The sequence below is a fragment of the Lontra canadensis genome, unplaced genomic scaffold (genome assembly GCF_010015895.1).
Source record: "Lontra canadensis isolate GAN:19392208 unplaced genomic scaffold, GSC_riverotter_1.0 scaffold59, whole genome shotgun sequence".
NCBI classification, from domain to species: domain Eukaryota; kingdom Metazoa; phylum Chordata; class Mammalia; order Carnivora; family Mustelidae; genus Lontra; species Lontra canadensis.
The window spans coordinates 3,337,061-3,352,803 of NW_022631053.1; the positions used below are offsets into that span (position 1 = coordinate 3,337,061).

The 15,743-nt window shown below is 43.7% G+C and overlaps 1 protein-coding gene across 3 annotated transcripts in view; it reads right to left on the reverse strand.

Annotated features, from left to right (window-relative positions):
- Window positions 1-15,743, reverse strand: part of SLC4A8 (solute carrier family 4 member 8) — a 75,225-nt gene that overhangs the window by 42,692 nt on the left and 16,790 nt on the right. For all 3 annotated transcript variants that reach the window (XM_032876753.1, XM_032876755.1, XM_032876754.1), the window contains 9 exons: window positions 10,760-10,906; window positions 10,236-10,371; window positions 8,575-8,735; window positions 5,496-5,684; window positions 4,541-4,632; window positions 3,453-3,610; window positions 2,466-2,553; window positions 1,191-1,337; window positions 498-598 (listed from right to left, as the gene is read on the reverse strand). In XM_032876753.1, coding sequence (XP_032732644.1) covers window positions 498-598; window positions 1,191-1,337; window positions 2,466-2,553; window positions 3,453-3,610; window positions 4,541-4,632; window positions 5,496-5,684; window positions 8,575-8,735; window positions 10,236-10,371; window positions 10,760-10,906 — 1,219 coding nt within the window. The remainder of the gene's footprint in view (window positions 1-497; window positions 599-1,190; window positions 1,338-2,465; window positions 2,554-3,452; window positions 3,611-4,540; window positions 4,633-5,495; window positions 5,685-8,574; window positions 8,736-10,235; window positions 10,372-10,759; window positions 10,907-15,743) is intronic.

Consider the following 15,743-nt stretch of genomic DNA (forward strand, 5'->3'; position numbering starts at 1 on the left):
GCAATAATAATAAAGTATGAGAAGGGCTGGAACCTGGGGCGGGGCAGGGCGGGGGTGCGGCCCAGGGGTCCGGGGAGGGGAGGCGGGTGGCGGATGAGTGAAGACAGAACTCAAAGCTGTGGCACCACATAGCAGGAATACCAAACCTCATCTGTAGAGTCTTAGAAGGCTTTCCAAAGGAAGTGACACCTAAGCTGAGACAAAGGACAAGTGGCAGCCTGGATATGAGTAAGAGGATGAGTGTTCAAATCGGGGAATAATGTGTGGAAAGGAAGGGAGGGGAGACAGACTGTGGTAGGTAGTTTGAGAAACTTGAATGAATGAATACAATATCTGATATATTTGCAATACTTATTATAGTCAGTGGTTCCATTTGGAAAGTCATTCCCAGGCAGAATACTAGGGAGACGAAGGCTGAAAGCAAAAAGTCCGACCCGTTCCTTTGCACACCTTCAGCCCGGTAAGCAGTACGAGCTGTGAAACGTCCGCGGACTTACCGCCCGGTGCGCTGAAGTTCCGGTCCGCTGTGGCCCCCATGTGGTTCCGGTTCTATGTGGCAAACATTTCCGTTTGGAACTCCAGGCATTTTCCTTTTCTCCTTTTAACAAAGGACCCCCAAATTAGTAAAGTCAGCCATCTATTCTGTCCTTCCTGCTACCAGGGGGTAGTGGTAAGGAGAGAATCCAAAAGCAGCCCCCAAATACCCAAGGGTTTGTCGTTTTCAAATGCATTTACTGATTTGGGGCAGTTTATTTGATTTTGCTGAAAAACAAACAAGTACACAGAATTTCACCCCCTCTCTACTAGTACCTGACTCCTAACTCTGCCTTGCACAGAAGTATGGAAGCTTTGGCGTCAGCTCTGTCCTAAGTTCCCGTTTCAAATCTCCCTCTGTGTAATCTTACTTTCCCTTAAAACTTTGAAGATAGTTTTATCTATTTGTAAAACTAAGGATAAAAATACAGACTTAGGGATGCTGCCAGCAAGGCTGAGCTAGCATTTGTAAAGCACCAAGCACAGTGGCTTGTGTGCAGGTGCTCCCTTTCCACTCTAGTCAGGCCACAAGCCTGGGTGCCGCACCTTGCTCCTTTCATTGCCTGGCCTCATCTACAATCTACTCCCAAGAAATGTCCTTCCCTCCCCCTCTCTGCCGTTGGGGAGCCTTGGGGATGCTAATGTGCATACATTACCTGGGAGGGGACATTTTTGGGTGGCTCAATTCTAATGGAGGGGTCCCACTCCCCTGGAGGAAGCACAGTGACCTGATCCAGGAACTCATCAATCCCCGCCAGGAGATCATCTCGTTCTTTTGCCTTATATGCCACGTCATGAAAAATCTACAGGGAAGAAAAAACCCTCAGGAAAGTTGAAAATAACTTTACTTAAAACAATCACCAGTGAATATGGTGAAGGACAGATACAGCCTCATGATTTTTATCTCTATCATAGGGATCTGAAATGTGGAAAACTTTAGCATTTAAAAAAAATGCAAAAATAAAGGGCCCCTGGGTGGCTCAATTGTTACACGTCTGGCTTCAGCTCAGGTCATAATCCCAGGGTCCTGGGATTCTCCCACTCCCCCTGCTTGTGTTCCCTCTCTAGCTGTGTCTCTCTCTGTCAAATAAATAAAATCTTTACCAAAAAAAAAAAAAGTAGATATAAACAGATAAAAAACATAAACCCGAAGATGAGATGGGTCAAGAAGGACTAGCTATGTGTCTGTTAGTACAAGAAGAGATAAGACTCTAACAATGTATCGTTGTCATCCCTCCAAAGAATGGAACAAAGGGCAAAAGGCATGGGAAAATTTCCTGATCATAATAGTTGGAAAAACTGGATGGAATTACTAATGAAGTTCTCTCCATGAAATAAGTTTCCCAGTCAAAGAGAGATAAGACACAACCCCCACCTCACTCTACCTGCTAAGACATGCCTTAAAAACATTACACTGAAGCTTACGTGAGCAGTGCAGGCCTTACTAAGGTATAGAGTGGGGATCCAGCACCACGGCAGCCAAAATATCCAGTTTTCTTGGGACATTCACATTACAGTGCCCAAGTTCATACTCCTGACCTTTATGCAAACTGTTCTTGTTTACATGGAATAAGAGTGAGGTTTCTTTATGTAAATAGCCTTTATGTACGGAATTAACCATCCTCTCTAGAAAGTTGTCAGCCTTTGTGTCTTTCTCTCTAGGTATCCTAATTGGCAATAATAATTTTCCCAGAAAAGGAATTCTCTGAATCCTTGATTTCTCAAAAAGGGAGAGATAACATAGGAAGAAATACCTCCAAGAAGGTTTGGTCCTCCTACAAAAGGCATTCAGAGAAGTGACCTGTACTGCTTCCCTGAAGATAATTACCCAGGATGGTAATTATTTTATCTCCAAAAAATAGCACAGGACTTGGCACAGGGTAGATACTCAGTAAGTTTCTGTAGCATGAATGGGAAGAAGTGGCACATACCTCATCTGTCATGATGGTAGCCATGGATCTGCCAATCTCATGGTACTGCTGACCTTTCCCTACTGGACCCAATAGGATAAACAAAAATCTGGCAACACATACAGAGGATGAAATTATAAATTATGTCACTAAACATAAAGAAGTGTCATCATATTCCTCTCTAAACAACAAAACATTTCTCTTTCCTATCAAACAGAAATCACTGTCATAACTTCAATAAAATAAGACAGGCTAATGATGGGGCAATAGAAGTTGCCTTGACCTAAAAGCTCCGCTATGAGCATTGAAAGCTATTTCAATACTCCATTCAATAATATGGTTACCATTCTTAGGGTTTCCATAGACACAATTCCTTACAATAGAAAAAAATGCTTTTTTCAAAACATACCATTGTAGTGCAAATTCAAGGTTTTCTGAATCTCTTTCATTGCTCTAATAAGAAAATCATGGGGAGAGGAGAGGGATAAGGAAGTTGAAATGATGAAGCCCAATAGAGGGGTCTAAATTGTGTTCTGCACATCTGGGTACTCTGTAATTAATGGGGCTCTGAATCACCTGAGTCACCACTTTCAGAGTGCGTGAATAGCCTTATGAAGAAATGTGGACATATTTGCAAACCATTACAAATCCTGCCAGAACCGTGGAAAAAGGCATTAATACCTTTGCTCAGAGACATTTCCCCGGGACATGGCTCTGTGGAACTGGGGGACTAAGACTCAGGCTTCCCATCCTAACAAGTGATTAGCCCACGGTCTGCCCTTTGGATGCTCTTCAATTCTCCATTCCCAAGCCTGTAGGTACTGTATAGTCACAGCCTTAAAACTCCTAGAGTCCTTCTGCATGGAATTAATCAAATACACCCCCAGTGAGAGCACTGATGAATTTTAAATAGCATTCCACATTTAATCCTAGATTTTGGCATTAGCTGCTTTCTTCCACCAGAGCTCACACAAATTTGTACTGGAGTTTTGCAGTCCTTGTCTTTACCTGGTTGGGATGGGCACTTCTGTCAGGCCTGAGAGAAGAACAGCAGGAGACAGCCTCACAAAGGCAACAATGGGGCGGTCCAGAGTATCCACCTCTCCAACCAGGACATTTGAGGCCTCTGCCCCAGTGGGAATTTTTTTCATGAAATGAAGATCCACCTGCAAGTCCAAAAGAACTCTCTGACAATCTAGGAGCATCCCCTCAAACATCACTCACCCTCTCGTACCTGACGTTCACCTGCCATTTTATGATTTAACAAGTGTTTTCTTTCACTGGTTCACATAATCCTTACAATAACTCTGTAAAGTGGATAGAACAGGCCTTGTCAGCCCCACTTTTTTATTTTAAAAATGAAGCAGCTGAGACCCAGAGAGGTGAAGCTGACTTGCCCAATGGAGCTTTGAAGAGAGGGAATTTAAATCCAGGTGTTCTGATTTGAATCCCATTACCCCACGCTTTCTCAAAGACTGTTGTTGAAGCGCTAGGTCACATTTTTTTCCATTTTAAAATACCTGAATGCTTTGTCAGAGATTTCAGCTTTTCTGAATAAAACAGGGAGCCTTACAGGCAGAGGAGCGCCATGACACCATGCGTGTTCTAGCTCGTGTCAAGAATAGACCCAGCCAGCTAGAGGCTGGGGAGGCGGGGAGATGGACGCTCACGTCAGCAGCTGCAGGGAGGCACCCAAGTCACAGTCCCGAAGAAGAGTCCCAACTGCCAAGTAGTTTTAGGAGACAAGAGCAAAAATTATCGTCCCAGCAAAACCCTTGGAGGTAAGAAGGAGCTGCTGAAGAGCAAGTACCCCCAAAAAATGGTGGAAAAATCAGGAAGTCTGCATCAGTAAGCATTAGCAAGGGCTCCTCTCAGTTCCAGCACACCGAACCTGGTGGAACAGAGTGGGGCCCCGCCGAGGCTGGAGTGAAAGGGAGAAGACCTGAGCAGAGGGGCCTCCTTTCCTGCAGAGGGGGCTCTGGTCTTAGACAAAGACTGAGGAAATACCAAAGCTTACCAGCTTCCAGCAAGAGGACTCTCAGTTCCACTAGGGCTGCACTTAGGCCTCTAAGGCAAGTTCCCATGTCTGTGCTCACCTTGCTTAAATCCACAGGACTGTGTTCACAATTCACTCCATTTTTTACTTCAAGACTTGTCGTGGGAACAGACTGAGGAGACACAGTTTGACCTATTCAGAGGAAACAATTCCCTGAGTGTCTGCCCTTTGCCCCTTTGACACACCCTATCCATCACTGGTTGGCTACAGCCATGTCTCTGGCAAAGCCCATATAGAGAAGTCCAGATGACTATGAAGCTAAGACCCACACATACATATCGCCTTACCCACTAGTTAGCGGTAAAGGGAGGACAGATGTCTTACTACTTCTGCACCTTCTTACTGAACATATTTCTGATCCTCTTTCCTTCCTCTAGTAAGGTAGTGATTCTTAACCAGCAGTGCACCTCAGAGGCGCCTGTGGAAAACTTTTCAAGTGTGTGGATTCCCAGGCACATCCCTGCACGCTGGGATTCAGTGTATGCAGGGACAGGGAGACATACAGGTTAGGCCCTGCCTGGCCACAGAAAAGGAAACCAATCAGCAGCTGAAGTTCATTGAGTGTTTATAATCTACCATGCACCTGGTTAAGGGATTGACATGGATTATCGCATTGAAGGCTCACAATAAATTTATGGGGTGGATGCTATTATTATCCTTATTCCACAGAGGAGAAAGGGAGACAGATTTAGGAGGGTGCCCAAGATCACACACTTTGCAAGTAGTGAAGTCTGATTCTCAAGCCTGGAAGTCTGACTCAAGAACCTATGCTACTGTACTTGGCCTCCCTGATCTAAGACCTATCTGTGGTCTTTCTGAGGCTTGCATCCCTAGGTCCACAAGAGATCAATGTCATCAGTCCCAGCCCGCCATCTTGCCTGTCAGCACAGAAGCTTGTTAGGCAATTACAGCCTGTACCCTCTAGTCACTTAGCATCTCCAACTAGTTCTTAAATGTCTAAATAATGAGAAAACAGTCACTCCTGATAATCTTACCGTTCTTATCCATCGAATGTGGATCAGACTGCTTCTTGCCAACCTCCGCAAAGGAGCGAACAATGGGAATGAGGTTATTTCTCTTTTTCTCATTCTGATGGTGATGCTTTTTGAGCAGAGCTTCTCGCACTTTAACCCTCATGCTGTCATTCAGGTCACTGAACAGTTCTTGCTGGTCCAGGATCAGGTCTGGAAAGCATGCGCTAATATGAACACTGCAACTGACAGTCCATGAACTCAAAGAGGATAGCATCAGGTGGGGTGGGGGGTGAAGGGCACAGAGTAGGGGAAAGCAGTTCCATCGGGTACAACTTTTGCTTCAGTGCCCCAAAGAGTTATCTGAGGACAGCAACTGTGGCAAGTTATACTTGATTCATGCAACAAATTGGTTTTATTAGAAACTATCAAGTGCTTAATAGTGCCAGAATGGTACTATGAACTTTCCACTGATAATTCAATCTAATCCAAACAAACACTCTAGACTTAGGTGACACTGTAACAATTTGTACAGATCAGGAAGCTGAGGCCCAAACATTACAGAATTCCCCAGGATGTCTCATCTAGTAAAGTTGCAGGGCAGTTCAAACCCAAGGCTGTCTGACTCAAAAGCCCACATTAAAAGCTACTTTATTCTGTCATTAGCCAAAGTTTCTCTGCAGTCCCTTCCTCCAAGATTTCAACATTGCTCTGATTGTCAAGAGGAGCTATAACTGTAGAACATTCCAAATGACCACTTGAAGGTAGAAGCTACGCACATAGTTAAGCTAACTAAGCACCCCAGCGACTGCCACCAAGCATCAACCTGTAACCTGTCAAGTCCAGCGCAGTCGGAGGGGGAGGCAATCCCCATACCCGCTATTGAGTGTGCATTCTAGAGCTAAAGGCCCACATTCTACCCCACTTCTACCACCTTCTGTGTGATCTTGGGTAAGTTCCCCAAACTTTCCATACCCCAGTTTCATTATCTGTAATACAGAGCTAATATTACGAACCATCCTCAAAGCTTGTTATGGAAAATTAATGAAATGATAAATACAAAATGCTGATTCTCAGCTGATACACGAGCCAATTTACCTAACCTTATCACTGACACGAATCTATCAGGTCCCTAACGGAAAGAATGAGAGCAGTTATACTGCAATCCTACATACCTATCCTTGAGCCTCCCCAAAACTTCAACCTATTCTCAACCCCAACTCCATCCACAACTATCCAAGTACTAGAAACATTAAATAAAGAAAATATACTTTGAATATTCAAGCTGAGGACTTTCTCTATCTTTAACCTTTATATTGATTGGCTCACTGCCCCCACATTGTAAACATGCTTCAAGATCCTGTATCTTGAAAAAAAAAAATTTAATAAGAAAAAAATGTTGGGGCACCTGGGTGGCTCAGTGGGTTAAACCCTCTGCCTTCATCTCAGGTCATGATCCTGGGGTCCTGGGATCGAGCCCCCCATCGGGCTCTCTGCTCGGCAGGGAGCCTGCTTCCTCCCTCTCTCTCTGCCTACCTCTCTGCCTACTTATGACCTCTGTCTGTCAAATAAATAAATAAAATCTTTAAAAAAAAAAAAAAGAAGAAAGAAAGAAAGAAAAAGAATGTTCACCCCAGGTCCTCCCTTATTTACCTCTCTCTCTCTCCTATCATTTAAAGTTCTCAAAAGAAAAATTTCTCAGTGCCCTACAATTTTGGCTATCTGATTGAAATTGCTTTTTTTCTTTTAAGTTTTTATTTACTTATTTATTTATTTATTTGAGAGAGAGAGAGAGAGCACTAGAGAGAGAACACAAGCAGGAGGAGCAGCAGGCAGAGGGAAAAGCAGGCTCCCCGCTGAGCAGAGAGCCCGATGCAGGGCTTGATCCCAGGACCCTGAAATCATGACCTGAGTCAAAGGGGGACACATAACTGACTGAGCCACCCAGGCATCCCTGAAATTGTTTTTGATAAAAATCATCAATAACTTTCCTGTTGCTAAATCCGATGTTTACCTGACCTCTCTGCAGCATCCAACACTGATGAGTTGAAACCTTCTCTCCTCTTGGCTTTTGTAATGGTTTGAATGGTGCCCCCCTCCCAAAGATACATCTATGTACTAATCCCCTGGAACCTGTCACTGTGATCTTATTTGTAAAAAAGGTCTTTGCATACGTCAGTAAGCTAAGCATCTCAAGATAAGATCATCTTGGATGATACTGACAAATACCCTTACAAGGGAGACAAAAATGAGAAGTCCACATGAAGACAGAGACAGAGTGGAGTTAGGCGTTCATGAGAAGGAACACCTAGAGTAGCTAGAAGCTGAGAGAAGCGGGAACAGCTTTCCCCTAGAGCCTTCAGAGGGGACACTGGATCTCATCAGAGCTGATCCCTCCTCTGCTTCCGCACATGACCCCAGAGAGGCAGAATAACTTGGATACTTGAAGAAAAGTCTGAAGAAATCTATTCAACCAGTGAAAGCTGAGGAAAGAACCCTCACGTGCACCGGGGTGTTTCTCAAACTTTGTTCCAAAACATGGTAGCAATACTCAACCATGTCAGGAAATCCCATCAGACATCGCCCTTCACACCCTTCTGAAGCCTGGGGTGCCTTTGGTTCAATTTCTTATGGTGTCTTCCCTAGTGACCATGTTTAAAAATCTTTCCTTAACACCTTTTTCTCTGCACAATTCCCAGTTGCCCCTTTCTCTAATTATTACTGAGACATATCTCTGTGGTTGCACTTATTTAAATTGTCCCGTGGCTATTTCCCTACTAGAAGGTGAGTTTCTTGAAGGTAGGAATTGTATCTTATCTTTATTCCTCTGTGTTTAGCACACCATCGAGCATAAATAGATACTAAATAAACGTGTGCTAAATGAACAGACAGATGGAAGACTAAACATCTTGTTGTTTGAAACCCATAAGAAGGCTGCGAAATAGAGTAGTTACTTAGTTTAAAACCCATCCCCCCCAACTGAAGACGCTGAGGTGGGGAAGGTTCAGTAACAGACCTGAGTCAACACAGCTCCTTTATTCTTTCCTCCACACCACATTTAATTTACACAAACATCCCTTTGTTTTTCCGTACCTAACCATACCTGAGATTTCTTCTATGCTATTTGCACGCATATCCAGAAGGACTGTTCCATTAATAAGGCAGCTCCTCAGCTCAAAGAGACTGTGCAGTGAAAGGGTTGCCACATAAGGCTTGCTCCAGCGTTCACCTCCATCCTCAACATCTTCTTCAAACTTCAGCCACCTGAAAGCATTACAAACAACTGGATGTCAAAGGGAGAAAATGAGGAAGTTCCACGAGAGAATTTTTAATATAAGCCACAATGAGAGATACCTGAATAATCACATTGAACATTATCATTTCATCATATGCTCAGGGTTCATTGATAAGCGAAAAAACAGGTTATAAAACAGCACAAAGTTGAGTACAGTTTGATCCCATTTCTATTTAAAGAAAATTTTAAAAATGCAAACACATGTATAGGACACCAAATGGTGTCTTCCTTATTATCCTTGAGGTAGCAGATTTGTACATAATTTACATCTTCTTTTTGCTTATCTTCCTTTTCTTTTTTTTATTAAAGATTTTATTTATTTATTTAACAGAGAGAGACACAGCGAGAGAGGGAACACAAGCAGGGGGAGTGGGAGAGGGAGAAGGCTCTCCGATGAGCAGGGAGCCCTATGCGGGGCTCGATCCCAGGATCCTGGGATCATGACCTGAGCCGAAGGCAGATGCTCAATGACTGAGCCAGCCAGGTACCCCTTATCTTTCTTTTCTAATTCACATAAAGAGCACACATTATTTGTGCAATTAGAAAGATAGATCTAGTCGATATCATTTGGATAGATTAATAAAACGGTAACATTTTTCTTTTAAAAAAGCCTCTATGCCTTTATAAGTTGGCAAAGACGGAATAACAAGACTAACTGCCTTTTCACTTGGCATCAGGGTGATTGGCTTGCCTAATCCTCTCCACCCATGGCAAACATCCAAGGATATAGCAAGGATCCAGAAAGAGATGTTCCAGTGAGAGCTAGAGCCACACTTTGCTAGTTACCCACCTTGCCTTCTTCCCTGAAGCTCAGGCATGCTGGCTTTCTATCACCCATAAGGCTCACTGGTCAATTACTGGAGGAGCCCAGACATGGTCCTAGCTAATCTGAGGGCTCTTCTGGGGTTTGAGCCTCGGACAAACATGGTCACTCCACAGCTACCCCAGGAAGTCCACCATTAGGCTACCTATAATCCCATGGGTCTCCATGAGGTTGGGCTGTCCCATAGGACATCTCAAAAATTATGAAAACATCCAATGAATCAAAACCCAAATGAATTAAAACACTATGGTTCACCTTCAGAAAATTCTTCACCTATCCTACATTCACCTATGCTTGGTTGCATGGGTCCGAACCAAGATGGTCCCATCAGGCATCTTCTAAGCCAGACTTATAATAGCAAGATGGTCCATGAGCAACTCTTGGCCCTAAAGAAATGAGAGGACTCCCTAAAGCTTCTGTTTCTGTCACCTATCCCAGGCTCCAGGTCAATGGCATAGGTGTCACCAGAGACAACACAAAGAGGCCAAAATCAAGACATCCCCTAGAAGGCTCTGGAACATCAGTCCCCATGTCAGTCATCACTTCTGCCATGAAGAAATAAAAGGCAAGCAGACCTGTCACTTGCTGAAAGGTGTATGTTTGCCTACCCAAGCAAATCGTGACCCAGGATAGATTAGGGCCTCACCTAGCTGTCTCCTTCCACTCAGCATCTTCTCCCTCCTTCATACAGATCTCATCCAGCTCTGTGAACAGCTCATGAGGAACATGCTCTTCATCTTCCTCAGTGCCGAGAATGAACTGAACACGCTGAGATGGTGTGTCTGGAAAATTGACCACAGAGAAAAGTAGATCAAAAAGATTTTAAAATGCTACTCTATGGAAACAGTTAGTGGGAGGAAAAAACTAAGACCACTTGAAAAAAAACCCATAATGAACTGGAAATCTGGTTAACCTGATCAAAAAGAATTTTTAATTTGCTAATAAATGATTTCAGCTTATACGGTAATTGATTTGGGGGGCCAGAACTAAGAGTTTTTCAGGAAGGTACTTTCTATTCTTAGAGGCATTTCTTGTTCATGGAAGCAAACTCTGGAAACTCTATTAAAGGGCTAGAGAATCAAAACTGCTTAATGGGCATCACACATTCCCTCAGCCTCACCAAGGTCCCAGCCATGGACCCCTGCCTGCCCTCTCTCCTGAGAATGTTACCATGGGCCAGGGCCTCTGGGCCTTCTTCCCCCTGGCTGGCTCCTTTGCCCCGCCCTCGTCTCCGGTGCTTCTGGCCATGTGCTCGGTGATGGCGATGGCTCTGCCGGCCCAGTGGCATCCGAACCCCCACATACAGAGTTCTATGACCTGGAATGAAGCAGAAGGACTTTGTTTTTGTTTTTGTTTTTTAAGTTTTTATTTATTTATTTTTTAGTCATCTCTACACTCAATGTGGGGCTCAAACTAAGGATCCCAAAGTCAAGAGTTTCATTTCATGCTCTTCCAACTGAGCCAGCCAGACACCCCAGAGAACACTTGCAGTAAAAGGAATCGAGCATATTTAAGAGAGGAAAAAATCATAGCTCTTTCACAACTCTGTAACGGCAAAACTTCAAAGACTCCAGGACTAAAGACGTAGAGATCGTGGAGTTGACGCACTCCTTCCCCCTGCATGGGGCTGCAAACCTCACAGGAGCATTAAGATCAAAGGAAATAATGTGCATGGACTTGATTTGCAAACCATAAAGGCCAACAAGGATCCTAGTTGTTGTTACGACAATTTGAGCAATTGAAAAAAAGCAATATGGTCATTGTGCCAAGTCCTGGCAGGGAGGGGGTTTAGAGAAGAAGCTAAATGCTCAGTTCCTGCCTGGGTCCGAAACTTGGCCTCACCATTCACTTAACATGTGACCTTGAACAAGTTAGCTAATCTCTCTGTGTCTTTAAAAAATAATACCAAAAGCTTATTATTTAAACTTGGAGGGTTTTCATGAGTAGTAGTACATAAGATAATGTATGTAAAATGCTTAACATGATGCCTGGAATAACTTTTAGCAGCCACTGCATTCTAGGACCAGTTTCTACTACTTTTCCTTCTGCACTGTAGAATACACAATCTAGAATAGTAGTGAGAGACTAGTGACAAATCCTAAGAAGCATGAGTCTGGGGTTACAGGGAGAGATAGTAAATGTACAAAAAGAGAAGAACGTGGGAAGATAAGTGATCCAAGCATGTTCCTGCCCAATTCCTCCTTTTCTACTCATTTGTTCCTTGTAGAAGCCTTATTTTGTGCTGCTCAAGACTGCCAGGCTTCTCTCTTGCCTCCACCCAAGGGCTTCCCTTGTCTTGTTGTCAGCCTGAAGCCCAGAATCAGGGGCTGCTACCACCCTGGTGCAGAGAGCCTTAGTCTGCCCCCACTACTGCCCAGTTCCTCCTGCTAGAGTCCTAGAACTCAGGCTGACTCCCCACTTCTTCCACCACACATGCACTCCAGTCTTCAGTCACTGTCCTCAAATCCACAACCCTGAGCCACACTTCCTCCCTCTGAGCAGGTGACCTCACTTCATATTTTACTAAGAAGACTTGGGCAGTCTCATATGACTTCCCTCCCTCTCAGCCTGGCTTGCTTTCTTCCCCCAGCTGCCCCTCTTTGCCAGGCTAATGAGTATGGCTTCCCATGACTCTGGAGTCCTCTTTCATCAGCTAGCCTCAGTCTCTCCTTTCCATCCATCCCTTCCACAGCTTTCTCCTGATTATAAATCTCTCTTACCTTTTTTTTTTTTTTAAAGTAAGCTCTAGGCCCAACGTGGGACTCATGACCCTGAGACCAAAGGGTCACATGCTCTACCAACTGACCCAGCCAGGTGCCCCATGTCTATCTCTTATCTTAAAAAGAAAATTTCCAATATAGTGCTACTCTCTAAGCTTCTACCTGTCCACTCTCCTTCTCCATCAACCACTTTCAAGAACAATCTACCCACCTAGCTTCTGTTCCTCACCATTTCCTTGTTCCATAGCCTCTGCATGTGGCTACTTCCCTCTCAAAGTATTCTTATTAGGGACCACTTAGTCACCAAATCTCTATAATCTTATGTCTCTCAGTTCAACTTCAAAGCCTTTCCTGAGAGCCCACCACGTGCCAGACAGTATTCAAATCCCTTGACTACCTCCTCCCATTGGTGGTCCAGGGTCCCTTAGCTCCTATACCCTTGCCCTCCCTGGCTTATCTGCACACCTCTGACTTGACTTCTCCACCCCTTTCACAGTCCACCAAAGGAAAGCTCCCAGGATCTTGGTCCTGGCCCCTTCTCCTTTTTTACTGGTATCTACTCTCATGATTTGAAAGTTTACTTCTACAAATGAACCCCAAACCTTTATCTATAGTGATTCAACATATCCCAAAGCAAACCCATTATCCTCCATCTCAGATCAAGCTCATGCCCATTTCTTCCATGTTTTCATTCATGGCATCACCATTCTCTCAACTTTCCAGGCCTGAAACCTCAAGAGTTACCGTAGATTTCCAGCTCTCCCCATGCCCCTCCAGTGCTACATCCTACAGATTATGGAGGTCAAGGATTTTTCTCCTTGCACTTTGACAACAGCAGGAGCCTCTCTCCTGCCTCCCACACCAGGTCAGTCCTACAGACGAATCCTCCTGAAGCACCGCTCTGATCACAGCTCACGTCTGTGCAGTCAGGACCCTTCATGCTCCTGCATGCCCAGGTCCAGCCTCCTTTCTAGTTTTTCTTCACTAGGACAAATTGTACATCTAATAAGAAAACAAAGGGAAGGGCCTCTAAAAGAACGGAGCTATCAGCTCGAGTGAGACTGAAGTGGAAATTTCACATGTGCTCACACCAATTAAACATTCCAGGGGCAGAGAGAAATCTAGAGATGTATGCCTTTTGCATCCATCCCAGCAACGCTGTCTCCTCCCCACAGCCTCAGGTGCTGCACCCACCGTCATCTTCTTTCCTCTACCTGAACCAACCCCGCTATTCCACAAATGTGCCAGTGCCTTCCAGACACGGACTTGGTTTGATCCCTCAAGATTCACGGCAATGCACCATCCTTCTTGGTATTATGTCTGAGCTCCCTGATCAGAAGTGCCGCCTTCTACCTCTAACTCCCAAGAGCCCTTGGCTAGCATTCTCTTACGCACTTATTTTATGCCTTGCACTAAAATTAATACCTCTACTATTCATCTGCAAGTTTCTCAAGGTCCCGGGTCAGACTTTCTCCCTCTTGGAATCCCTCACACAAAGCACAGTGTTTTACCTATGGTCATCGTTCCACAAATGTTCAGAAAATGGAATATCTCCTAAGAGCCTCCCTCAGGAACATAACACCTTTGAACCTCTTCAGGAGTTCCTTAGTCTGACCTGAGAGGGCATCTCATTTGAAAGGAGCCACAAAAGGAATGTATAAACAAAATGAACATGTTTAGGGCAGTTGACTCATCAAAGCCTAAGACTCAGACAATCCAAGCCAACCTGAGAATGGAAAGCTTAATCCAGGAAGGCTTCCTGAATAAGGGGACTTTATGGAAAGAGTTGCCAACTCTTCCTGTTTCCATTGCAATGGATTTTCCTAAGACTCTGCTCAACTTCTCTGGGACTTCCTCAATAAGTGCTCTCCACTTACAAGTCAGTTAATTAATACAAACTGGCGTGCTGCTCTACGTTCCTTTCTCTACTTCTCTCACCTTTCATTGTCCTCTCCCGCCTTCCAAAGTCCCAAGTGATAAAGAAAAATAAAAAGAAAGGATTATATATACCACATCCTCTTTATCCATTCATCTATGGACGGACACTTGGGTGGCTTCTGTATCTTGGCTATTGTAAATAATGCTGCAATAAACCTGGGGTGCATACATCTTTTTGAATAAGGGTTTTCATTTTCTTCAGGTAAATACCACTAGTGGAATTACTGGATCATATATATTTCTGGATCATATGTATTTCATATGTAATTCTATTTTCCATTCTGGAGAGAACATCCACACGGGTTTCCAGGGTGGCTTTATCAATTTGCACACAAAAAATGGAATATTCCTCAGCCATCAAAAAGAATGAAATCTTGCCATTTGCAACAGTGTGAGTGGACCTAAAGTATATAATGCTAAGTGAAAAAATCAGGTAGAGAAAGATAAATACCATATAGTTTTATTCCTACATGGAATTTAAGAAATAGAACAAATGAACAAAGAAGAGACTAAACACACACACACACACACACACACTCTTAAATACAGAGAACAAACTAGTGGTTCGCAAAAGGGAGGTAGTGGGGGTAAAGTAGATAAAAGGATTTAAGAGTATACGTATCATGATGAGCCCTGAGTACTGTACAGAATTGTTGAATCATTATATTGTATACCTGAAAATAATATAACACTAAATGTTAATTATGCCTCAAGGAAAAAAAGGAACAGGATTAGAGGGAAAGCTGATCAGAGATTTATTAGAATGTTGAGAGGCCAAAGGATAAAACATTTAGTATCTGGAGGAATCACACCTCCTATCCTCCTCACCCTATCTTAGGGCAATCCTATATTGACTCACGCACATCTCAGGACATTTCTGACAGGCAGATCTCTAAACCTAATGTAATCATGTTACAACTTTATTGAAACAGAAATATAGCGCCAGAAGAAGTCATCTGCTAAGAGGTAGGATTCCAAACCTCTGACATTATCAATGAAAACCATAAAGTGTGAAAATGACTAAACTGAATACTCTTAATAAAATACCATCTGTTAACTAATAATGTTCCACTATAGTATGTTAATTAGTTCCCTGTAGTACACCACTGAGACCAACCCAGGCTTGAGTCACCTAACTGTGCCAGGTCCTGCCCCAAGGGCTGAGGATACAGTGGTGAACAGCACAAGGTTCCTGTCCTCCAGACATATATTCTAGTTAGGGGAGACAGGCATTATGAAAACAATAACATTATTTCAGGTAATGATAATTATTCTGAATAAAAACATGGTAGAGGCACCTGGGTGGCTCCATCAGTTAAGTGTCCAATACTTGATTTCATCTCAAGTCATGATCTTAGGGTCGTGAGCTCTGCACTGGGCATGGAGTCTGCTTAAGATTCTCTCTCTCTCTCTCTCACTGTAACCCCATGCCCCACTCTTGTGCACATGGTTCTCTCTCTTAAAAAAAAAAAAAAATGGTAGGGGACATGAGTGGC